Source organism: Muntiacus reevesi, chromosome 22 (genome assembly GCF_963930625.1).
Source record: "Muntiacus reevesi chromosome 22, mMunRee1.1, whole genome shotgun sequence".
NCBI lineage: Eukaryota > Metazoa > Chordata > Mammalia > Artiodactyla > Cervidae > Muntiacus > Muntiacus reevesi.
The window spans coordinates 14,442,456-14,469,332 of record NC_089270.1 but is presented as its reverse complement, the minus strand read 5'-3'; the positions used below and the strand labels follow the sequence as shown (position 1 = coordinate 14,469,332).

The 26,877-nt window shown below is 40.1% G+C and overlaps 1 protein-coding gene across 1 annotated transcript in view; it reads right to left on the bottom strand.

Annotated features, from left to right (window-relative positions):
• Positions 1-1,372: 1,372 nt before the first annotated feature.
• HSD17B11 (hydroxysteroid 17-beta dehydrogenase 11) overlaps positions 1,373-26,877 on the bottom strand; it is a 42,580-nt gene continuing 17,075 nt past the window's right edge. The window contains exons 5-7 of the mRNA XM_065914521.1: positions 24,490-24,627; positions 5,360-5,476; positions 1,373-2,113 (exon numbers count right to left, since the gene is read on the bottom strand). Of these exons, the coding sequence (XP_065770593.1) occupies positions 2,023-2,113; positions 5,360-5,476; positions 24,490-24,627 (346 nt within the window). The 3' untranslated portion in view covers positions 1,373-2,022. The remainder of the gene's footprint in view (positions 2,114-5,359; positions 5,477-24,489; positions 24,628-26,877) is intronic.

Sequence of the window (26,877 nt, the reverse complement as noted above, 5' to 3'; positions counted from 1 at the left end):
CCTGGTTGATGGCTGAAATGGATTTTCCCATTAAACTGTTGAGGAGTAGATTCAGTGTTAGGGCTGAAGCTTTTTAGTAGAGTCGTATCCGACTCTGTGATCCCATGGACTGTTGCCCATCAGATTCCTCTGTCTGTGGGATTTCTCAGGCAAGAATACTGGAGTGGGTTACAATTAGTTAGTGGAGAAGGAAATGGCAACCCACTCCAACTTTCCTTCTCCAGGGGATCTTCTTGACCCAGGGACCGAACCTGCATCTCTTACATCTCCTGCATTGGCAGGCAGGTTCCTTACCACCAAGCCACCAGGGAGGCCATCAGAGTTAGGACTAACTTCATTCAAACAACAGAGAAAAGTCTTCTTAGAGTCACAGCAGTAATTGCCTGATGTTGGTGAACCGAACGAAACAAGCTTTTAAAATAAAAATACGCAGGGAACAACATTCAGAACCCCTGCCACATTCCTTCACCTTCCAGCCTCTGAGGTTCTTCTGGGAACCTCCTCACTATTGCCTATGACACAGGATTCTTGGGAGATTAAATGGCAAAGTGTGCCTAGGATGTGGCCAGCATTCAATAAAAGGGACTGATTACCATTCTGTCAGTATAATATCCAAGAAGTACCCCGCAGAAGAGACAAGTAGTATTTATTTCTCACAATGGTCGATGCCAAAATTCATCCAAGGGTTAATTTCAGACAATTTTGTGTTAAAAGCCAAAGCATGTTTATTATGAAGGTGGAAACAGTACATTTTGGGCCTCAGTTCTTTTACTGAAACTTCAGTAAAGGCTTTCTCCTAGTCTGCTGAAAATTGCTGCTTGGCAGCCTGGAACAAGTAATCAAAAGAATAAACAATCGATTTCAAAATGAGTTAGATGACTATAACAGACTCTCCACCTTCTAGTATCTTTCTCTGTTAACATGATAGGATCTCATTAAATATATAAACTCTGCCAATTCACAGATATTGTAGTATAGCTAAAGTATGGAGATGACCCTAAGTTACCATATTCAAATATAATGATGTTTTTGGAAAGCAGGTATTTTTGATTCAGATATGTATTTATATCAATTAAACATAGAATACAGTTTGACAGTTAATTGTGTTTTGATTCTCTGTATTCGAAGAAGTTGGTTGATGAGAAAGAGGAGAAATTTATTGTAGAAATGATACCTCAGTTGAAATTTCCTTATATGTTATAGAACCTATAGTATGTGTGCGTTAGTGGGGAAGGAAATGGCAGCTCACTCCAACTTTCCTTAAACAAATTCCCAGATACTAAAAAGAGGAAAAAAATAAATAAAAGACTGTGATTACATAATCCATTTTCCTTTCATTTGATAGTTAAGCTGTGTTCTGCTCAAAATAAAAAGAAACACCAAAAGCTGAGTTCAATTCATTTATTATTGCTGCCACTTATGGGTACATTTTCCCAATTCTTTGTCTCAAATCCCAGTGATGCTTTTATACTTGCAACACATATTTATCTCCATTTTCTCTGCACTGAAATGTCTGACATGGGAATATGAGGTATTTCTCAGAAAACAGAGTAGTAAGGTGTAGGATAAAATGTTTGGGCAGTATTTCTTACATCACATGAAATTCATTATGAAATGCCACTAGATACAGTCCTTCATTACATTTAGCAAGCTTGAAATTTCTGTTTCTTATGTAGAATAGAAAAGGGAATGTGAATTATATAAAAGTTGAATATAATTAAAAATAAAAATATATCTTAAATATTCACATTATGTACCTTGCAAAAGCCTTCAATGAGTCACAAAATCTTAGAAATTATTATAAAACTGTATCTCTTTTTCTCCAATGCCCCACAAAATCAGTTCCTAATATATTTCCCTGTATTACATGAAATTAGGACCTGCCAGAGCCTCAAAAGGTGATATTGAAGAAAAAAAAGTCAATTAGGAAAAGCAGATACCTTTAAAAACATTAAAATTCTGACTAATATTAGATGAGATCAACCTGAACCTGGTAAATCAGTTTTTAAGAAACTTAAGCACTTATTTTCCTTTCATTTTATATCCAATAACTGCATCAAACCTAATATCAATCTTTCGTCTTAAAATTGCCTGGAAACGTTCAGGAAGTATCCTGAAAGAAAGATACATAAAAATAATTAGGAAATTAATATTAAGTACATTTGTAAAATATCTTTAAGAATACTTATATTAAAAAAAACAGAATACTTATATTTATCATATATCATGCCCATGTTAAATAAGACAAAGAACGTTAACTCTGAGTCACTATTATGTGTTCTTTCCAAAGAAATACAATGCCTCTTGAAAAGGAAAAGAGAAGAGGTTTAGGCTTCTTTAGAGTAAGAGCGACTTGAAGGATTTAGCCTTAAAAATAAATATACCTGAATATTTTTAAAAATATCTAAAAGACAAGGTATATAGAACTGAATAGTTCAGATGCTAAAGGCTCTTAAAAAAAGAAACCTTAAAAAAAGAAACATTGGAAAGGAAGTAAGAATAGGAACTAATTTTATATTTTGTAATTCAGAAACTATTAAAATGTTCCACTAAGATACCAAAGAAGCAGAACTGCTAAAAGAAAATGCAGACAATGTACTTAGTTTTGAACATAGTACTGAGCAAGTTATTTAACAGAAGAGCTTAAATTCCTTCTATATAAACAAAAGAATTAGCACCTATGCCATAGTGTTCTTGTAAAGAATTGATGTGTTAACATAAAATGCTGGCTCATGTTGGTGTATGGCAGAAACCAACACAATACTGTCAAGCAATTATCCACCAATTAAAAATAAATAAATTAAAAAATATATATAACAATCTTTAAACAGTGATGGACACATGGTAGGTTTAAATTTTTTTTCCCTACGCTACATTTAAGAATACTGAGAAACTTGTCATATTCCAATGAGTCTGAGAGAAACTAAGCAGAATATGTAAGTCAGTGCAACTATATACAGACATCTGCTTAGATGGAATTAAAATAAGGTTTGAAAATTGAGCACCAAACATTCATAGTCAGAAGAAAATCAGGGCAATATTAACAGCTGTGATAATTACAATGATAGTAGCATCAATAAACAAATATGTATTTTTATCATATACTAGATATTTTAAATGCATTATTCTGTATTCCTCACAGCCCTGCAAAGTTTTCTTGTCTCCATATGACAGATGAAGAAACGGAGCTTCAAAAAAGTTAGATTACTCATCCATGTTCATGCAGTGCGCAAGTTATAAACACAAAGCTTCATCTAACTCTAGAACACAAACTGTGAATCTCTATGCTAAAGGTCTAGGTAATCTTTATTTATTTAATCAATAAACAGACATTTTGGTGCCTCCTATGTGACAACCTGTCTTGTTAATTCTGGTGGCTCAGTGGTCAAGAATCCATCTGCCAATGCAGGAGACACCGGAGACTTGAGATCGATCTCTGGGCTGGGAAGATCCTTGGAGTAGGAAACGGCAACCCGCTTAAGTATTCTTGCCTGGGAAATTCCATGGACAGAGGAGCCTGGAGGGCTACAGTCCATGGGGTCTTAAAAGAGTCAGACACGACTCTGGTTAAACAACAACAAACGTGTCCATTAACTCTTCAAAATGTGAGGATACAGTGATTAAGACCAGGCAAAATTCCTTCTCTCAGAGAGTTACATTCTAAGGACTGATCACTGAGCGCTTACATAATACAAGTGTATTGAGACATTTCACAGGTTTTAACTCATTTATTCATCAAGAGACCCTTGAGCTTTACTACCTAAACTTTAAGGTAGCTTCAACCATAGTTCCTAGCAGAAGGGGCTAAAAAACCTGACACAAGCCACTTGTGCTTTTGATCTCATGGATTTTTTTTTTTGTTTTGACTCTATGTCAGTAACTCTCAGTGTATGATCTTTGAACCAAATGCCTGCAACAACCGTCTGTTGAAATAAGAGATTTCTGGATCCCAACTCAAACATCTTATATTAAAATCTCTAGAGGTAAGATCCAGGTATCTATTTTTGAAACTAACTTCCCAAGTGATCTATGTCACGGAAGCCTGACTCTAAGGACAGGCAGCAAGAGAGTTTTTTTTCCCCCTCTGACCTAAGTCATGTCTTCACTTTCCCCTTAATCAGCCCCATCACATACAGCCTTCCCAGAAAAGTAACGGGGCAGTGTGTTACGAGACACTCTTTAAACCAGCAGTTTCCAATCTTGGCTGTATATAGGCTGTACAATTGTACACTGTACATTGTACAATTGCTGGAAGGTTGTATCTCTCAGAGACCAGGTCACACTACAGAATATTTAGATCAAAATCTTGGGAGCAGGTGTCAGGCGTTGGCATTTTTTAAAACTCTCAGGTGAATTCCAATGGCACCAAAGTGGAAAGGTACTGCTCCAAAGAAATGCTTCTCATATTTGAATATGCATACAGATCACCTGTGGGTCTTACTAAAATGCAAATTCTGATTCAGGCAATCAAGAGATTCTGTATTGCACACAAACTTCCAGGTGATGCTGAGGCTACTGGTCCATGGGCCAAATCTGAAGTAGCAAGTCTCAAGGGTCTCTAAAATTATAAAAGATAATTCAGCAATTCCTTCAGTATAAAAGAGCATTTAGTAATATGCTTCAGTATAATTTTGCACAAAGTAAGAGCTCAGTGATTATGTGTTGTATATTTAAAATAAACGTCTAAAACTTGACTATGATCTCCTCCAATATCAATGTCACATAATTCCATTATGTAATAATGCTTAAAAATTACCCTCCTTCATATGCATTCATTTATGATAGGACTTCCAAAAATATACAAACTTCTTTCCTTAAAAAAACATTTTTTAAAAACATAGAAATTAGTTACCTAATTGCTATTTCAATCTTGAAAGTCGCTCAGTCACGTCCAACTCTTTGTGACCCCATGAATATGCAGTCTGTGAAATTCTCCAGGCCAGAATACTGGAGTGGGTAGCCTTTCCCTTCTCCAGGGGATCTTCTCAACTCAGGGATTGAACCCAGGTCTCCCCCATTACAAGTGGATTCTTTACCATCTGAGCCACAAGGGAAGCCTAAGAATACTGGAGTGGGTAGCCTATCCCTTGTTCAGAGGATCTTCCTGACCCAGGAATTGAGCCAGGGTCTCCTGCATTTCAGGTGGATTCTTTACCAACTGAGCTATCAGGGAAGCCCATACCAATCTTGCTTGAATGATTAACAAATGTGGTTTTAAAAATGGATGGCTTCCTTAAGTCTATTGTCTTTATTAACTTAATTCCATGTAATTGTGCTTTATCAAATGCCTGGCTTTAAATCTGAGTAAAAACATGTAATAGAAAAATTTATCATGGGGACAAATATCACTGTCACTTACTTTTCCATCAGTGATAAAAAGCTGAGAGAATATGGAACAAATATCATTTTCTGCTCAGTCAGGATCCCATCTATCAGCTTGTTTACCACTTCCTCAGGTTCCAGGGTAGGTCCCAAGCTGAAACAGAAGTAGTCTTCAGAACCAGAACATTTCACTGAGGCTTCAGCTTTGGTTTGGTGTTAAACGAGTACGTTAAGTTACCATACAAACCATTACATAACCGACTTATAGTTAGCATCCAGCCCAACACAGGTGCTCAAAAATGCTATCTATTTTGGCAATAATAATAACAAAAACAAAACCACTTATTTAGTGCTTATAAGGGAACAGCAATTAGCCAAGATGGCAGTGGTCAGTCTCTCTTGCTCCCCGCCCACCCCCATCCCCATCCTCTTGCTCACGCCCCACATCCTGTAAACAACGACTCTGCGTGGCTATGGAACAGCTGAGATTATTTATAGCAATGCGCACACACATCACGATGTACTCGCTTGGTCACACGCCACCATTGTTCCGTATATCTATATAAGCACCATCTGAATAGCCCTTGCGGCTGCATCAGCCATTAGCGAATAAGCATGCCTGCCTTGCTGCTGCGTCAGCCGTTAGGGAATAAAGCATGTCTGCAGTTTCTAAGGCTCCTTGCATCTTCTTCCAGCTTCCTAGCTCACACCTTGCCTACCCTGGCTTCAGCGAAGAGGGAGACAGTGGTTCTGCATAGTATGTTAAAAATTCTACATAGACCATCTCACTAGTTTTCCAACAACTCTACAAAGGGGAGATACTAGAGTCCTTATTCTGCAAATAAGAACTATAGGAATAACTAGGACTCAAATTAATTTAACTAGATTAGGACTGATAAATTTCATTTTGAAATTTCTAGAAGTCTTAGCAAAAAAGTCAGATTCCATAATATGTTTCATTATTCTATTAAGAGAGTTTAGTGAACCATTTCTGAAGAATTAGAAAAATTAAAATATAGGACCATGCCCAGCTCTAAGTCCTTGACCTCCATATGGAATCTTTATATTTATTAAGTCTTGTTTTAATTTTCAGCTTTGTTACTTAGTTCATGTTACATGTTTACTGTGTAATCATCCTGGCATATGTACTACCGAGTAGCATGCAGTCACTAAAAAGTGACCTTTGTTATCTGGATGTTAAAATAGGTGCACTTAGGCTGGAGTTGCCCCAGAGTTGGCCGTGAGTTTTTAACATCATAAGATATTAATAAAAATGACTTAGAAAAAAAAAAGATACATAATCAAATTTACTCACTAAATTGGCTAATGTCATCAAACTGGATGACTAACATTTGGGGGGACAGATTTTAAATGTGTGTGACTAGTTAAGTGGGACAAAATTAAACAAATTGAATGAGATTCTTTAGGAACAAATACAGAATAGTTCATTCAGAAAGAAGAAGATGCACTAAAGTAAGAGTGGGAAACTGGAAAGTGTAGCATGTACTTAAAAGTGAACATGAGGGGACTTCCCTGATGGTCCAGTGGTTAAGAATCCACCTTCCGATGCAGGGGACGTGAGTTCAATCCCTGGTAGGGGTGTTAAGATCTCAAATGCCTCTGAGTAGCCCAGCCAGCACACCACAATCAGACTGCCGAGCTTTAGGGCCAGAGCTCTGCACACAGCGACAAAGACCCAGCACGGCCAAAAAAAAAAGTGAGCATGATAAGTGGATACATGAAGGAAAACAGAATTTAAATCACACGTGATATAATTTCTCATTCTCAGCATTGTGTTGTTGTTTAGTCGCTCAGTCGTGTTCAGACTCTTGTGACCCCATGGACTGTAGCCTGCCGGGCTCCTCTATCCCTGGGATTTCCCAGGTAAGAATACTGGAGTGGGTTGCCATTTCCTTCTCCAGGGGACCTTCCCAACCCAGGAATGGAACTCACATCTCCTGCACTGGCAGATGGATTCTTTACCACTGAGCCACCAGGAAGTTCATTCTCAGAATAGGACATTTATTAGAATCCTGGGTTTACCCCAGAACCCTGGTGCAGCAATATCACATATGAAATGCAGAGGAAATGTAATGATGAAAGTGATGGATTTTGGCCCAATAGAGGCACCAATGAAAAGCAATGAGAACTTAAAGAAGCCCAAGCAGTCCTTTAGCCTGTGGGATTAGCAGGTAAACGGTGCCAAGCAGGGTGATTCTAGAAACTGAAGGATGTTTATGCTTTGAAAAGTGTTCAGAGGGAAATTCAAGCATATCGCTACCAGGCTTCCGTTTTCCTAAGCTCCATCAAATCGCACAAACACCTATGTAAACACTACAGCACACGTCTTCATTCACACCGTGGCCCTGCTAACCTACCAATCAAGTGATGTTGGGCTGACTGAGCCTCTCTTAGTTACTTGATCTCTTTACCTAAGGTCTTAGCCTCTGCCGGAAGAATTTTCATTGAATTTAAAGACTGTCTAATAGCATGATATTAAAAAGACTGTAAGAAAAGCCTTCCAGAAAAAAATTCAGTTTCTTGGCAAAATAAAACCTAAATCATTAAAATGTCAGTATATGGAAATACCTTTTCCTCGATAGTCTAATGTTAACAAGAGTTGCAAATCCTATTAAATAAATATAGATAATGGATTTTGTTGAAACTATTCAAAAACACTTCAGGCCTACCTGCTGGGGTGGAGAAGAAGAATGCATGTGGGATCTTAAGAATACTTAGGGAGAAAGTATTTTCAGGTAGAAGAATTACCTGAGTGGTTATTTAATTTTACCACTTAGGTAGTTGAATCATTTCGGGGCTGACATCTCTACTCTCCAAAATTTTTTGGTTTTGTACTTAATTGGAAAAAAGGAGATAATGCAGTGGTACCAACTGACTCTCCAAGGGACAGAGTTATCAGTTTTGTAGCATTTTCATATTCTATGATATGAATACTCCCAACATAGCCAATTTCAAGTTACCAGCATGGTGTCACCAAAGGAATATAAGTTGTCTTCAGCACTCCACGGGTAATATGATGGTTAAATGGAAAATGTACATATAAATACATATAGAGTTATACCATACAAATGTTACTTGTCACCTTCTTATATAACGACTTTTTTATTGTACTGCTGCTGCTGCTGCTAAGTCGCTTCAGTCCTGTCCAACTCTGTGCAACCCCATAGACGGCAGCCTACTAGGCTCCCCTGTCCCTGGGATTCTCCAGGCAAGAATACTGGAGTGGTTGCCATTTCCTTCTCAATGCAGGAAAGTGAAAAGTGAAACTGAAGTCGCTCAGTTGTGTCTGACTCTTTGCGACCCCATGGACTGTACCCTACCAGGTTCCTCCACCCACGGGAGTTTCCAGGCAAGAGTACTGGAGTGGGTTGCCATTTCCTTCTCCTTTTATGGTACTAGCCAATGAAAAACTAATTATTTTTCTGTGTGTGCTAAGTCGCTTTGGTCGTGTCTGACTCTTTCCAACCCTATGGAGCGTAGCCTGCTAGGTTCCTCTGGCCATGGGATTCTCCAGGCAAGAATACTGGAATGGGTTGCCATTCCCTCCTCCAGGGGATCTTCCTAACCTAGGGATTGAACCTGAGTCTCTTATGTCTCCTGCATTGGCAGGCGGGTTCTTTACCACCAGTGCCACCTGGGGAGCCCAATCTTTCTGTGGAACCCACAAAAGCTAAATTTTTAGAGAAAACAAATTTTGTTATGTATATTACACATAGAAGAGTAGACATTTCAAAACAATGTCTAAACATTTTAAAACATTTTAAAATTCTTGACAAATAAATCCAGATTATGTGGCATTGTTTATATCACTAATGGAAAAGAAAAAGATATTTAAGGCAAATGCATTTAATTTAAAAGTGTTCATATACCTAATAATAGTGCCCCAAAATATATGAAGCAAAAGTGGCATAATTGAAGAGAGATATGGACAGTTTAAAGATAAGAGCTGGAGACATTAATCCGACTTTCAACAATGGTTTGAACAACTGGACAGAAGATCAGCAAGTTGGGATTCCATGCTTCCTCTGCCAGAGGCCTGGGTTCTATCCCTGGTCAAGGAACTATGATCTTAGAAGTCATGGGGTGCAGCCAAAAATTTAAAAAAAAAAATCTCAAATCAATAACCTAACTTCCCAACTGAAGAATCCAGAAAAAAGAACTGACTCTAAAGCAGGCAAAATAAAGGAAATAATAAAGATTAAAGCAGACATAATGAGAGAACAGGTAACAGTAGAGTCAATAAAACCAAAAGCTGGCTCTTTGGAAAAGATCAACAAGATTGACAAACCTTTTGCTGACCAAGAAAAAAAAGAGATTAGAGAAACCACTGAAATCAAGAATAAAACTGAGTTCATTACTGAGTTCACTACTACTAATCTTACAGAAATAAAAGGGACTATGAAAATAAGATGAATAACTATATGTCAAAGATTAGCTAAGCTAGATTAGATGTACAAATTCCCAGGAACACACAAAGCACCAAAACTAACGTAAGAAGGAATAGAAAACGTGAGTCGTGCTTTAACAAAAGATTCAACTGGTAACCAAGAAACTCCCAGCAGAGACCAGGACTAGAGGGCTTCATGATGAACTCTACTGGAGTTTAAAGAATTAACATCAGGCCTTCTCAAAGTTTTTCCAAAGACAGAAGAGGAGAGAACTCTTCTCAACGCATTCTATGAGGCCAGAATAACCCTGTTACTAAAGCCAGAGAAAGATAACACTAGAAAACTACTACCAATATCTCTTTTGAATACAGATGCAAATATACTCAACAAAATACCATCAAATCAAATATAGCAATAAGTTAATGTAATATGCCATATTAATAGAATGAAGGATAAGCCCACAAGACCATCTCAATGCACAGAATAAGCATTTAACAAAATCTAACACTCTTTCATGAAAAAAAAAATCACTCAACAACCCAGGAACATAAGGGAACTTCCTTAACCTTATTTTTCTAAGCACTTGTACAAGGCAGTCTGATATGTATAACCAGAACTAAAGAGCCTCTTCATGAAAGTGAAAGAGGAGAGTGAAAAAGTTGGCTTAATGCTCAACATTCAAAAACTAAGATCATGGCATCTGGTCCCATCACTTCATGGCAATAGATGGGGAAACAAAGGAAACAGTGGCGGACTTTACTTTGGGGGGCTCCAAAGTCACTGCAGATGGTAATTGCAGCCATGAAATTAAAAGATGCTTACCCCTTGGAAGGAAAGTTATGACCAACCTAGACAGCATATTAAAAAGCAGAGACATTACTTTGTTAACAAAGGTCCGTCTAGTCAAGGCTATGATTTTTCCAGTAATCATGTATGGATGTGAGAGTTGGACTATAAAGAAAGCTGAGCGCTGAAGAATTGATGCTTTTGAACTGTGGTGTTGGAAAAGACTGTTCAGAGTCCCTTGGACTACAAGGAGATTCAACCGGTCCATCCTAAAAGAGATCAGTCCTGGGTGTTCACTGGAAGGACTGATGTTTAAGCTGAAACTCTACTACTTTGGCCACCTGATGTGAAGAGCTGACTCATTTGAAAAGACCCTGATGCTGGGCAAGATTGAAGGCAGGAAGAGAAGGGGATGACAGAGGAAGAGATGGTTGGATGGCATCACTGACTCAGTGGACATGAGTTTGGGTGGACTCTAGGAGTTGGTGATGGACAGGGAGGCCTGGCCTGCTGCGGTTCATGGGGTTGCAATGAGTCGGACACGACTGAGCGACTGAACTGAACTGAACTGAATATTCAAAGTTGGCAAAGGTGAGAGGAATGGACACATATATCCTGCCAGTGGGAGGATAAATTAAAACAATCCTTCAGGAGGGTAATCTAATAAATCAATGAAAAGTAAGTTCCTATTTTTTGATCCAATAAATTGTTTCAAAAAAATAATTATAATAAGATGGTTGAATGTTCACTGCAGCATTATTTACAATAGCTAGGACAGGGAAGCATCCTAGATGTCCACCAGTAGATGAATGGATAAAGAAGCTGTAGTACCTATGCACATGGAATATTACTCAGCCATAAAAAGGAATGCATTTAAATCAGTGCTAATGCGGTGGACGAACCTAGGGTCTATTATACAGAATGAAGTAAGTCAGAAAGAGAAAAGCAAATATCATCTATTAACACACACACATGGAATCTAGAAAGATGGTCCTAATGAACTTATTTGCAGGGCAGCAACAGAAATGCAAACATAGAGAACAGAGTTATGGACACTGGGGAGGGGGTAAGAAGGAGACGCTGTGACAAATGGAGAAAGTAGCATGAAAACATATACACTAATATATGTAAGATAGATAGTAGGAATTTGCTATATGACTCAGGGAACTCAAACCAGGCCTCTTTGACAACCTAGAGTGGGCGGATGGGGTGAAAGGTGGGAGGGAGGCTCAAGAGGGAGGGGCCATATGTATAACTATGGTTGATCCATGTTGATGTACAGCAGAAACCAACACAAATTTGTAATTGCTGTTCAATTAAAAATAAATTAAGAAAAAAATAAAAACAAGGGAAAAGAAAAAAAATAAGATGGTTGGAAAGGCAAGCAAAGCCACACACACACATACATATATACATGTGAATATATAAACACACAATGTATATATGCACACGTATACACGCACACAAAAATATGCATTTATTGCAATAACAAAAGATTAGAGATCTAAATGTCCATCAACAGAGAAAAGTTACATCCAAAGATCATTAAGCCAACATTAAAAAGAATAAGGTGAGACTTCCCTGGCAGGCCAGCCATTAAGACCCTGAGTTTCCACTGCAGGGGGCATGGGGGGGATTCCTGGTCTGGGAATGAAGAACCCACATGCCACACAGTGTGGGCAAAAATAAAAATAAAGAAAGAGTAAGGTAAGAAAAAAGAAGAGCTCTTTGGGCTTCCCTGGGTGGCTCAGACAGGAAAGAATCTGCCTGCAATGCAGGACACCGGGCTTCGATCCCTGAAGTAGGGCATGGCTACCCACTCTAGTATTCTTGCCTAGAGAATCCGGTGAACAAAGGAGTCCAGCGGGCTATAGATGTTGGGGTTGCAGAGTTGGACATGACTGAGCACATGCACGCAAGTGAGCTCTTTATATATCAACACAGAAAGCTAACGGCAGCATATAGTTATCAAAAAGGTAGCTTATATAAATAGTATGTATGTTTCCATGTACCAGAAAAAGAAGTCAATTAGGAAGCGTAGACTCTTTAAAAGCAATAAAGTTATTTCCAGTGAAACACTTCATATACATTTGAAAAATAGTGATTCTTGGGGAAAAACTTCAATGAAAAATTATGTTGAAAAAAAGAAAGCTAGCAATAGAGGGGCATTTGGAGTCACGGACCCAAGTAAGAATTCCAGTCTGCCCTTCTGGGACTGCGGAACCTTGGGGAATTTTCTTAACTTCTCCAAGTTTCAGCTTCTTTGTCCATAAAATGGGCAATCTTGCAGATTGTTATAAGGATTAGAGCTGGGGGCGGCAACCTATGGTGTGGGTCCAAATCTAGTCCTCCCATCTTAAAGATCAGAGGTAATTTATGTCAGGTATCTAGACCTAGTAGGGTACCTGGTATTTAGTAGGCTTTCAATGAAAGGTGGAAAAGTAAAAGTTGCTCAGTCATGTCTGATTCTTTGCGACCTCATGGACTGTAGCCTGCCAGTCTCCTCTGTTCATCGAATTCTCCAGGCAAGAATACTGGAGTGGGTAGCCGTCCCTTCTCCAGGGGATCTTCCCAACCCAGGGATTGGACCCAGGTCTCCCGCATTGCAGGTGGATTCTTTACTGTTTGAGCCACCAGGGTACCTTGTATTTAGTAGGTTTTCAATAAAGGCTTTTAATAAGATGATTTCTTGATATCCAAGTGTATTTATTTTTTAATTAACTAGTGTATTTAATTTTGGCTGTGCTGGATCTTCATTGCTGCGAGGGCTTTTTTCTCTAATTGCAGAGAGCAAGGACTCCTCTCTACACGCAGTGCTTGGACTTCTCATTGCAGTGGCTTCTCTTGTTGTAGAGCATGGGCTCTAGGGTTTGTGGGCTCAGTAGTTGTGGCTCTGGGGCTCTGGAGCACAGGCTCAATAGCTGTGGTGCAGAGGCTTAGCTGTTCCGAGCCATGTGGGTCTCCCCAGATCACAGGTGGAACCTGTGTCTCCTACATTGGCAGATGGATTCCTTACCACTGAGCCACCACGGAAGCCCAGCAACCAAGTTTATTTAACAAAAATAACTGTTAGCTGTCAAAAAACTTACTTGGAGCACCTGATTATACTTAATTCCAATAAACTCAGACTATGCTACATTATAACCCTTACAGTAAAACAGTTTGTTTGCAGTGTGTTAGATATGTAAATATAATAACCAATAAGCTACATCTTTGATGTGCCTTAAAAGAGAATATAAGTACCAACATTAATATAATACAAATTATTCTGAACTGGTTCCTGACAGAACTGCTTCCTGTTTTCTCAAAGGCTTGTCCCTCTGCAAAAAAATGAAATTTCAATCTGAAACTCAGTTCTGCCAATCACAGTCAAGTTAATTGATCTTTCTAAGCAAAGCGCTGTTGATGAGGTCTAAGAAAACAGGAGATTTTATTTAGTGTCCAAAATACAAACTGAAGTAAGAATTTTTCTGTCCTCTAATTGGAACTCCCCTGGAGCAAGTAGGGGCTGCCTGGTGCTGGAGCGAGTTTAGCCAGCAAGGGTTGGCCACAGGTAAACAGCAGGGACTGAACACAGCTCCACCCATCATCAGAAAATTGGATTTAAGATTTACTGAGCATGGCCTTGCCCACAAGCCAGGACCCGGTTTCCCCACAGTCAATCCCTCCCATCAGGAAGCTTCCATAAGTCTCTCATCCTCCTCCATCAGGGCTCTGCTGCTGCTGCTAAGTCGCTTCAGTCGTGTCCGACTCTGTGCGACCCCATAGACGGCAGCCCACCAGGCTCCCCCGTCCCTGGGATTCTCCAGGCAAGAACACTGGAGTGGGTTGCCATTTCCTTCTCTAATGCATGAAAGTGAAAAGTGAAAGTGAAGTCGCTCAGTCGCGTCCAACTCTTGGCGACCCCATGGACTGCAGCCCACCAGGCTCCTCTGCCCATGGGATTTTCCAGGCAAGAGTATGGGAGTGTGGTGCCATTGCCTTCTCCACCATCAGAGGGCAGACAGACTGAAAATCACAATCACAGAAAACTAACCAATCTAATCACATTGACCACAGCCCTGTCTGACTCAATTAAACTATGGGCCATGCTGTGTAGGGCCACCCAAGACAGACAGGTCATGGTGCAGAGTTCTGACAAAATGTGGTCCACTGGAGAAGGGAATGGCAAACCACTTCAGTGTTCTTGCCTTGAGAACCCCAGCAGCAGCACGAAAAGGCAAAAGATGAAATGAAAAGGCAAACCTCATTCAAGTGAAAGATGAACTCCCCAGGTCGGTAGATGCCCAATATGCTACTGGAGATCAGTGGAGAAATAATTCCAGAAAGAATGAAGAGATGGAGCCAAAGCAAAAACAACACTCAGCTGTGGATGTGACTGGTGATAGAAGCAAGGTCCGATGTTGTAAAGAGCAATATTGCACAGGAACCTGGAATGTTAGGTCCATGAATCAAGGCAAACAGGCGATGGCAAGAGTGAATGTCGACATTGTAGGAATCAGCGAACTAAAATGGACCAGAATGGGTGAATTTAACTCAGATGACCATTATATCTGATACTGTGGGCAAGAGTCCCTTAGAAGAAATGGAGTAGCCATCATAGTCAACAAGAGTCCAAAATGCAGTACTTGGATGCAATCTCAAAAATTACAAAATGATCTCTGTTCCTTTCCAAGGCAAACCATTCAGTATCACAGTAATCCAAGTCTAAGCCCTGACCAGCAATGCTGAAGAAGCTGAAGTTGAACAGTTCTATGAAGACCTATAAAACCTTCTAGAATTAACACCGCAAAAAGATGTCTTTTTCATTATAGGGGACTAGAATGCAAAAGTAGGAAGTCAGAAACACCTGGAGTAACAGGCAAATTTGGCCTTGGAGTACAGAATGAAGTAGAGCAAAGGCTAATAGGTTTTGCCAAGAGAACACACTGGTCATAGCAAACATCCTCTTCCAACAACACAAGAGAAGACTCTACACATGGACATCACCAGATGGTCAACACCAAAATCAGATTGATGGTATTCTTTGCAGCCAAAGATGGAGACGCTCTATACAGTCAGCAAAAACAAGACCGGGAGCTGACTGTGGCTCAGATCATGAACTCCTTATTGCCAAATTCAGACTTAAATTGAAGAAAGTAGGGGAAACCACTACACCATTCAGGTATGACCTAAATCAAATCCCTTATGATTATATAGTAGAAAAAAGAAATAGATTTAAGGGACTAGATCTGATGGAATGCCTGATGAACTATGGACAGAGGTTCGTGACATTGTACAGAAGACAGGGATCAAGACCATCCCCAAGAAAAAGAAATGCAAAAAAGCAAAATGGCCATCTGAGGAGGCCTTACAAATAGCTGTGAAAAGAAGAGAAGCAAAAAGCAAAGGAGAAAAGGAAAGATATACCCGTTTGAATGCAGAGTTCCAAAGAATAGCAAGGAGAGATAAGAAAGCCTTCCTCAGTGATCAGTGCAAAGAAATACAGGAAGACAATAGAATGGGAAAGACTAGACATCTCTTCAAGAAAATTAGAGATACCAAGGGAACATTTCATGCAAAGATGGGCTCAATAAAGGACAGAAATGTATGGACCTAACAAAAGCAGAAGATATTAAGAGGAGGTGGCAAAAATACACAGAAGAACTATATAAAAAAGATCTTCACAACCCAGATAATCACAATGGTGTGATCACTCACCTAGAGCCAGACATCTTGGAATGTGAAGTCAAGTGGGCCTTAGGAAGCATCACTATGAACAAAGCTAGTGGAGGTGATGGAATTCCAGTTGAGCTCTTTCAAATCCTGAAAGATGATGCTGTGAAAGTGCTGCACTCAAAATACCAGCAAATTTGGAAAACTCAGCAGTGGCCACAGGACTAGAAAAGGTCAGTTTTCATTCCAATCCCAAAGAAAGGCAGTGCCAAAGAATGTTCAAACTACCACACAATTGCACTCATCTCACACACTAGTAAAGTGATGCTCAAAATTCTCAAAGCAAGTCTTCAACAGTACATGAACCATGAACTTCCAGGTGTTCAAGCTGGTTTTAGAAAAGGCAGAGGAACCAGAGATCAAATTGCCAACATCCACTGGATCATCGAAAAAGCAAGAGTTCTAGAAAAAACATCTATTTCTGCTTTAACAACTATGCCAAAGCCTTTGTGTGGATCACAACAAACTGTGGAAAATTCTGAAAGAGATGGGAATACCAGACCACCTGACCTGCCTCTTGAGAAATCTGTACGCAGGTCAGGAAGCAACAGTTAGAACTGGACATGGAACAACAGACTGGTTCCAAATAGGAAAAGGAGTACATCAAGGCTGTACACTGTCACCCTGCTTATTTAACTTATATGTGGAATACATCACGAGAAATGCTGGGCTGGATGAAACACAAGCTGGAATCAAGACTGCCGGGAGACATATCAGTAACCTCAGATATGCAGATGACATCACCCTTAGGGCATAAAGTGAAGAAGAACTACAGAGCCTCTTGATGAAAGTGAAAGAGGAGAGTGAAAAAGTTGACTTAAAGCTCAACATTCAGAAAACTAAGATCATGGCATCCAGTCCCATCACTTCATGGCAGATAGATGGGGAAACAGTGGAAACAGTGGCAGACTTTATTTTGGGGGGCTCCAAAATCACTGCAGATGGTGATTGCAGCCAGGAAATTAAAAGACACTTACTCCTTGGAAGGAAAGTTATGACCAACCTAGACAACATATTGAAAAGCAGAGCCATTACTTTGTCAACAAAGGTCCGTCTAGTCAACAAAAGCTATGGTTTTTCCAGTAGTCATGTATGGATGTGAGAGTTGGACTATAAAGAAAGCTGAGCGCCAAAGAATTGATGCTTTTGAACTGTGGTGTTGGAGAAGACACTTGAGAGTCCCTTGGGTGGCAAGGAGATCCAACCAGGCCATCCTAAAGGAGATCAGTCCTGGATGTTCATTGGAAGGATTGATGTTGAATCTGAAACTCCAATACTTTGGCCACCTGATGCGAAGAACTGACTCGTTTGAAAAGACCCTGATGCTGGGAAAGATTGAAGGTGGGAGGAGAAGGGGACGACAGAGGATGAGATGGTTGGATGGCATCACTGACTCAATGGACATGAGTTTGAGTAAGCTCTGGGAGCTGGTGATGGACAGGGAGGCCTGGCTGCTGCGGTCCATGGGGTTGCAAAGAGTCAGACGTGACTGAGCGACTGAACTGAACCGAACTGAATTGAAACTCAGTTTCTATATTAAACCCAACTTCACCTTTGGCATTCTAACATCAGCTTACCTTCAAAGGCGTTCCTGTGTCAGGACAAACTCCAGACCCTTCCTTAGTCAGGTTATATTCTTGATCAGGCTAGAGTCAGGTCGACTTCCCCTCACCACCCTTCCCCTCACCACCCTCTACAGCAAGTGTCCCCAATTGTTTTTTAGTTGTACTAGCAGAGTTTTGCCAGCAGAGGGCACCCTTGCCATCATGAATGTCAGCTTTCCTCAGGCTCATTCTGGGGACAAGGGTAAAATATTTAATTGCAATTAAAAAAAAAAAAAAAAAAATATATATATATATAATGTCTGTTTTTAACTGTTGAAAGACAGTCTAAGTGATAAGCTTGACTCAAATATATTATTTTAGCATCTAAATATTGGCAAATTTTATCTTGGGGAAAATACTCTCCTCTTCCTTTGAGAATACATATCAGTTTCAGTGAACTTTTAAAAATTAACTCCTATTGAGATATAATTTACCTATCATATAAGTTTGTGTACAACTGGTTGATTTGATATATTTATATATTGCCACATGATTGCCACCTCAGCATTAGGTAACACTTCTATCTCATTACATATTTATTTCTGTTCTGTGATGGGAACATTTTAAATCTAACTTCTAAGCAACTTTGAATTTTTTAAATACAGTATTGCTGCCTATGGGCTTCGTGGGAGGCTCAGTGGTATAAAGAATCCACCTGCCAAGCAGGAGATGAGGATTTGATCCCTGGGTCTGAGAGATCCCCTGGAGAAGGAAAAGGCAACCTGCTCCAGTATTTTTGCCTGGAGAATACCATGGACAAAGGAGCCTGGCAGGCTACAGTCCATGGGGTCGCAAAGAGTTGGACACGAATTAGTGGCTAAACAACACTAACAACTTGTCGTCTGTAGTCATAATGCTGAGGGAACAAGCAGTTTACTTCCTGCTTCTAGAATCTCATGTGTAATATGTGCCAGTTAAATGAAATTTAGACATTTAATCTGTACAAAAAGAGATGCCTGGGTTTCCCTGGTGGCTCAGATGGTAAAGAATCTGCCTGCAATGCAGAAGACCTGGGTTCAATCCCTGTGTCATAAAGACCCCCTAGAGAAGGAAATGGCAACCCACTCCAGTATTCTTGCCTGGAGAATCCCATGGACAAAGAAGCCTGGTGGGCTACAGTCCATGGGATCACAGAGTCAGACAGGACTGAGTTACTATCACTTTCATTTTCAAAGAGATGTCCAAAAGAATGCTCTTCAAAATGTTAAAAATAGTCTCCACTGGATAGACGGCTTAAATGAAACGGAAAAAAAAATTTATTTGTATTTTTCTGTATGTTGGAAATTTTTTTTAAGGTATCCATCATGTTTACAAAAATATTAAAGCTATTCTCAAAGACAGGAAGGATTAAAAATTAACCTCAGTGCCAATCCTTTGTAATTTTATTTTCTAACCAAGAAAAGATTCTGATCTGTTACTAATTTTGTGCGGACTTGGAGCAGCCGAAAGGAGATACCCCACGCCAGGAGGGGCGGCCGTGAGGAGATACCCCATGTCCAAGGTAAGGAGCAGCAGCTGCGCTTTGCTGGAGCAGCCATGAAGAGATACCCCACGTCCAAGGTAAGTGAAACCCCAGTAAGACAGCAGGGGCTGAGAGAGGGTATCAGAGGGCAGAAACACTGAAACCACAATCACAGAAAACTAACCAATCTGATCACATTGACCATAGGGCCACCCGAGACGGACGGGTCATGGTGCAGAGTTCTGACAGTATGTGGTCCACTAGAGAAGGGAATGCAAACCACTTCAGTATTCTTGCCTTGAGAACCCCATAAACAGTATGAAAAGGCAAAAACAGAGGACACTGAAAGATGAACTCCCCAGGTCAGTAGGTGCCCAATATGCTACTGGAGATCAGTGGAGAAATAATTCCAGAAAGAATGAAGAGACGGAGCCAAAGCAAAAACAACACCCAGTTATGGATATGATGGTGATAGAAGCAAGGTTCGATGCTGTAAAGAGCAATATTGCATAGGAACCTGGAATGTTAGGGCCATGAATCAAGGCAAACTGAAAGTGGTCAAACAGGAGATGGCAAGCGTGAACGTCGACATTTTAGGAATCAGCAAACTGAAATGGACTGGAATGGGTGAATTTAACTCAGATGACCATTATATCTACTACTGTGGGCAAGAGTCCCTTGGAAGAAACTGAGTTGCCATCATGGTCAACAAAAGAGTCCGAAATGCAAAACTTGGATGCAATCTCAAAAATGACAGAGTGAAAAAAAAAAAAAAAAAAAAAAATGACAGAGTGATCTCTGTTCCTTTTCAAGGCAAACCATTCAATATCACAGTAATCCAAGTATATGCCCCGACCAGTAATGCTGAAAAAGCTGAAGTTGAAAAGTTCTCTGAAGACCTCCAAAACCTTTTAGAAAGTGAAGTCGCTCAGTTGTGTCTGACTCTTTGCAACCCCATGGACTGGAACCCACCAGGCTCATCTGTCCATGGAATTGTCCAGGCAAGAACACTGGAGTGGGTTGCCATTTCCTTCTCCAGGGAATCTTCCTGACCCAGGAATCGAACCCGGGTCTCCCGCATTGCAGGCAGACACTTTACGGTCTGAGCTACCAGCGGAGCCTTCAAGACCTTTTAGAACTAACACCCAAAAAAGATGTCCTTTTCTTTATAGGGGACAGGAATGAAAAAGTAGAAGTCAAGAAACACCTGGGGAGAAGAAAAAAAAAAAGAAACACCTGGAGTAACAGGCAAATTTGGCCTTGGAGTACAGAATGAAGCAGGGCAAAGGCTAGTAGTGTTTTGCCAAGAGAACGCACTGTCATAGCAAACACCCTCTTCCAACAACACAAGAGAAGACTCTACACACAGATGTCACCAGATGGCCAACACCGAAATCCAGTTGATTATATTCTTTGCAGCCAAAGATGGAGAAGCTCTATACAGTCGGCAAAAGACCAGGAGCTGACTGTGGCTCAGATCATGAACTCCTTATTGCCAAATTCAGACTTAAATAGAAGAAAGTAGGGAAAACCACTAGACCATTCAGGTATGACCTAAATCAAATCCCTTACAATTATACAGTGGAAGTGAGAAATAGATTTAAGGGACTAGATCTGATAGACAGAGTGCCTGATGAACTATGGATGGAGGTTTGTGACATTGTACAGAAAACAGGGATCAAGACCATCCCCAAGAAAAAGAAAAGCAAAAAAGCAAAATGGCCATCTGAGGAGGCCTTACAAATAGCTGTGAAAAGAAGAGAAGCAAAAAGCAAAGGAGAAAAGGAAAGATATACACATTTGAATGCAGAGTTTCAAAGAACAGCAAGGAGAGATAAGAAAGCCTTCCTCAGCGATCATTGCAAAGAAATAGAGGAAAATAATAAAATGAGAAAGACTACACATCTCTTCAAGAAAATTAGAGATACCAAGGGAACATTTCATGCAAAGATGGGTTCGATAAAGGACAGAAGTGGTATGGACCTAACAGAAGCAGAAGATATTAAGAAGAGGTGGCAAGAGTACAAAGAAGAACTGTACAAAAAAGATCTTCATGACCCAGATAATCACAATGGTGTGATCACTCACCTAGAGCCAGACATCCTGGAATGTGAAGTCAAGTGGGCCTTAGGAAGCATCACTACGAACAAAGCTAGTGGAGGTGATGGAATTCCAGTTGAGCTATTTCAAATCCTGAAAGATGATGCTGTGAAAGTGCTGCACTCAATATGTCACCAAATTTGGAAAACTCAGCAGTGGCCACAGGACTAGAAAAGGTCAGTATTCATTCCAATCCCAAAGAAAGGCAATGACAAAGAATGCTCAAACTACCGCACAATTGAATTCATCTCACACGCTAGTAAAGTAATGCTCAAAATTCTCCAAGCCAGGCTTCAGCAATACGTGAACCATGAACTTCCAGGTGTTCAAACTGGTTTTAGAAAAGGCAGAGGAACCAGAGATCAAATTGCCAACATCTATTGGATCATCAAAAAAGCAAGAGAGTTTCAGAAAAAGATCTATTTCTGCTTTATTGACTATGCCAAAGCCTTTGACTGTGTGGATCACAACAAACTGTGGAAAATTCTGAAAGAGATGGGAATACCAGACCACCTGACCTGCCTCTTGAGAAATCTGTATGCAGGTCAGGAAGCAACAGTTAGAACTGGACATGGAACAACAGACTGGTTCCAAATAGGAAAAGGAGTACGTCAAGGCTGTACATTGTCACCCTGCTTATTTAACTTATATGTAGAGTACATCATGAGAAATGCTGGGCTGGATGAAGCACAAGCTGGAATCCAGATTGCTGGGAGAAATATCAACCTCAGATATACAGATGACACCACCCTTATGGCAGAAAGTGAAGAAGAACTAAAGAGTCTCTTGATGAAAATGACAGAGAAGAGTGAAAAAGTTGGCTTAAAGCTCAAAATTCAGAAAACTAAGACCATGGCATCCAGTCCCATCACTTCATGGCAAATAGATGGGGAAAAGTGGAAATAGCGGTAGACTTTATTTGGGGGGGGTTGAAAATCACTGCAGATGATGACTGCAGCCATGAAATTAAAAGACGCTTACTCCTTGGAAGAAAAGTTATGACCAACCTAGATAGCATATTAAAAAGCAGAGCCATTACTTTGTCAACAAAGGTCTGTCTAGTCAAGGCTATGGTTTCTCTAGTAGTCATGTATGGATGTGAGTGTTGGACTATAAAGAAAGCTGAGAGGGACTTGCGCCGTAATTAAAGTCGAATGCTGCGTGTACATCCCTGACCTGTCTGGAAATGTATCTACTGCCTTGGAGGATATGCAAAATCAAGTGAAAGCCATGTCTAATGAAAATATTCCCTTTTGGACTTCTGTCCTCTCCTGGGTAAAGGGAGACTGGTGGAAAACCATTGTAACTGTTGTTATAGTAATCTTAATCATACTGCTTTGTGGTCCCTGCTTTCTACAATGCCTTGTGAATTTTATGACGCAGAGGTTGATAGCATTCTCTCATGTGGGTGGCAGGAGGGTTAAGGTACAATATATCTCAATGAATGATGCTCGCTCATTACGGAAACTGAGAGCATCAAGAGGGGGGAGTGAAGAAGGAATTCATAGGGTCTGGACTCCATCTCAGGCCTGTCTGTGCTAATCGTGCTCGGCCACCTCTCCAGTAGACTCTGAACTCTCTGCTTAGTGCCTGTGGGAACGACAGTGGAAGGATAAGACCCCCTCCAGACAGGGGAACCTTGAAGATCATATCCAGGTTACTCATCACCTAACATAGAACAGACACTAATCACCCCTGCCTCCGGACACTATCTATCAGAATGTAAGCACAGGCTTATCGGTTATTAACTATTTGGAATGTAACTGCGGGCTTATTGATTATTGACTGTTTGAACACATAACACGTGAATGATGGGGTTATTGTAGTTGTATTTACCCTTCCTTTGTTTATGTAAGTCTCAAGGGAATTGGGGTAGTGGGTTTGGACACGTACACATCATACACATGGGGTATAAAAGATTTTCACAAATGCTGGTCGGGGTCCTTGGCTAAGAGGAAACTCTGCCTTGGGCCCGCTGGTGTAATAAACTGCACTCCACTAAAAAAAAAAAAAGAAAAGAAAGCTGAGCGCTGAAGAATTGATGCTTTTGAACTGTGGTGTTGGAGAAGTCTCTTGAGAGTCCCTTGGACTGCAAGGAGATCCAACCAGTCCATCCTAAAGGAGATCAGTCCTGTGTATTCATTGGAAGGACTGATGTTGATGCTGAACCTCCAATACTTTGGCCACCTGATGTGAAGACCTGACTCGTTGGGAAAGACCCTGATGCTGGGAAGGAGGAAGGAGAAGGGAACGACAGAGGATGAGATGGTTGGATGGCATCACTGACTCAATGGACATGATTTTGAGTAAACTCCGGGAGTTGGTGATGGACAGGGAGGCCTGATGTGCTGCGGTCCATGGGGTCGCAAAGAGTCGGACATGACTGAGCAACTAAACTGAACTTATTTGAAGGATGATCTCTAGATTACCAAAGGAAAGCTTTTTTTTTTTTTTTTTTTTTTTACACTGTGGTACTGGTCACTTCTATCAGAATTACTTATGATGTGGGACTTTCCTAGAGATCCAGTGGCTAAGACCCTGAATTCCCAATGCAAGAGGCCTGGATCAGGGAACTAGATCCTACAGCTAAGAGTTGGCATGATGCAACAAAGGAGGAAGATCCTATGTGCCACAAATAAGATCTAGCACAGCCAAATAAATGCATAAATATTTTTCAAAAAATAAAAAAAGAACTAATTATGATGCTTGTTAAATATAGAGTTTCAGGCTCCCTTCCACACCATTACTCTATCCTGACCAAAATGAAGAAATGCACAACTCTGGGGGTGGGAGCCCTGTATGGTTCCCAGTACTCCTAGAGAAAGGTATATGTACTGAAGTCTGAGAACCACCACCTAAGGGAAGAAAAAAGGAAGGCTAAGTAACTTCACTGTGTCATCCATATCTGTTTATATACATTCTCTCTCTTTCTCTATATATTTCCACAGTCTCAAGAAGCTGAAACTGAGATGAGCTAAGGGCCTCGAATATCAGGTGTTTTAAGGATTAAAATACTTAGGAAAACCTATAGAATGGTTGATATTCATAGCAACCACCAATCCTTCTGTCTCCATTTTTTGCCTCAACTTACCTGGTACTTGGGTTTTTGATGAAGCCAGTGTTTACGAAATTAGGGCAGAGACATGTTGTTTTGATTCCAGTTCTTTCTAAGGCACCCAGTTCTTCAGTCAGAGCTTTATGAAATCCAACAGCAGCAAACTTGCTTGAACTGAAAATAACCAGAGTTCATAAAATAATTCAAGAAAGCGGCTACATCTACTTAACTCAGACGTCTGTTTCCCTTAGGTAAGTGTGGTGCTAGAGAGCGTGGGCCACATCTGAATCTCAGGCCTGGCCAGGACCTGCTGAATTAGAATCTGCATTCTAGATGACCCTCGGGCAAACTGACAGGCACAGTAAAGTCTCAGAGGACTTCCCAGGTGGCCCAGCACTGAAGAACTCGCCTGCCAATGCAAGAGACGTGGGTTCGATCCCTGGGTTGGGAAGATTCCCTGGAGAAGGAAATGGCAACCCACTCCAGTATTCCTGCCTGGAAAATTCCATGGACAGAGGAGCCTGGTGGGCTATAGTCCATGGGGTTGCAAAAGAGTCAGACACCACTAGCAACTAAAACAACAAATAACAACAAAGTCTAAGAACCATTGACTGTATCTCAGCAATTGTCAGAGAACTGAGTAGGTTTAAATGTCTTGTTAAGAAAATTGGTAGTGTGTTCATTTTTGTTGTTGCTGTTTCCGCAAAAAATGTAGTGTCACTGTAGGCTGTTCATTATTTACTACAACATGTCATGGAATCTATTGGGAAAATCTCCTGGGTAAGTCCTGTTCTTCATTTAAGTCTTATCTTGACTTCCTTAAAGATGCATTTCGGAAACCCTAGTCTAAATTATTTCCCCATTATACAGTAATCTTCAGTTTTCCATGAAGCACATCTTGAATTTGTAATTAAATATTCATTTGGATGAATTTTTTTAACGTCTGGCCCCATACCTTCACTATAATAATCTCTATGACTGTTTTGGTCTACAATGAATCCCACGCCCCAGGGCCTGGCACAGTGCTTGGCCTATAATAGGTGCTCAGTAAATATTTTTCAAGTGAATAAATCAAAATGTAAAGCAATTCTTATCACCATAGTGCCTTCATTTGGAAAGAGAAGGGAAATTAACCATATTTTAACCAGACATTACTTTTCCAACTAGGCTTTTAGAGAAAGTAGCATTACTGAAAAATATAAAGTCACATACCATATAATTCACTCACTTAGAAATACAATTCAATGGGTTTTAGAATATTACTTTATTAATTTTTAAAATTATACAAAATATTTTAATATAAAATTTACAATTTTAATTATGTTTAAGTGTATAGTTCAGTAGCAATAATTACTAGATAGATTGCTTTTCTCTAAGCCTGTACAGATTAGCAATTATACAAAGTAAATTCTTGCCAGTTAACCTGTGCTTTGGAAAACAGAAAGCTGTGGAAAATTCTCTTTTATCCTTTTTTTCCTGAAGCTTAGGCATTTACTGAAGCCTTAAAAGAAAGATTGCTAGATTCAATTACATAAAATGTAAATCTTCCGTACACAACAGAAACAAAATAATCATATCTAAAACTGATTACTATATGCCAGACACTGACCTCAGTTATTCAGATACATTATTTGATCTAATTCCTTACAACAATTCTGTGAAACCGATACTTTTATGATCTCCATTTCCCAAAAAAGAAACTTAGGTAGAGGTGGAATTATAGAGCTTACCCAAAGACAAAACGAAATTGTGGAATTAGGCTTTATATTTGGGTGGCAAATCAGACCTCTAATATGATATAGTCGAAACTTATATTAGCTCCTAACCAAGTTAACGGCTTCCCAGGTGATAACGAATCTGCCTGCCAATGCAGGAGATGTAAGAGATGCGGGTTTGATCCCTGGGTGGGGAAGGCCCCCTGGAGAAGGAAATGACAACACACTCCAGTATTCTTGCCTGGGAAATTGACTCAGTGACTAAACAAAAAGAACCACCAAGTTAAGAGGTAAATGACAAACGGGTAAAGCATTTGAAACTTATAGGACAAGGATTAGGGTGACATAAGAATTAGGTGAATAAACGACAATTTTTATAAATGAATGAACATCTCAGTCAGGTCTGACCCATTTTATGATTCCATGGACTGTAGCCTGCCAGGCTCCTCTGTCCATGGGATTTTCCAGGCAAGAATATGGATTGGGTTGACATTTCCTTCAGGGGAAGATCCCTAACTCAGGACTCGAACCCACATCTCCTGCATTGGCAGGTGGATTCTTTACCACTGAGCCACTGAGGAAGTCAAATGAATAAGACAATATTCTAATGGGTAAATGCCTAAGGGCATTCACAGAAAATTTACAAAATAAAAATACCAATGTGTATGAGTGCTAAGTCACTTCAGTCGACTGTCCAACTCTGTGTGAC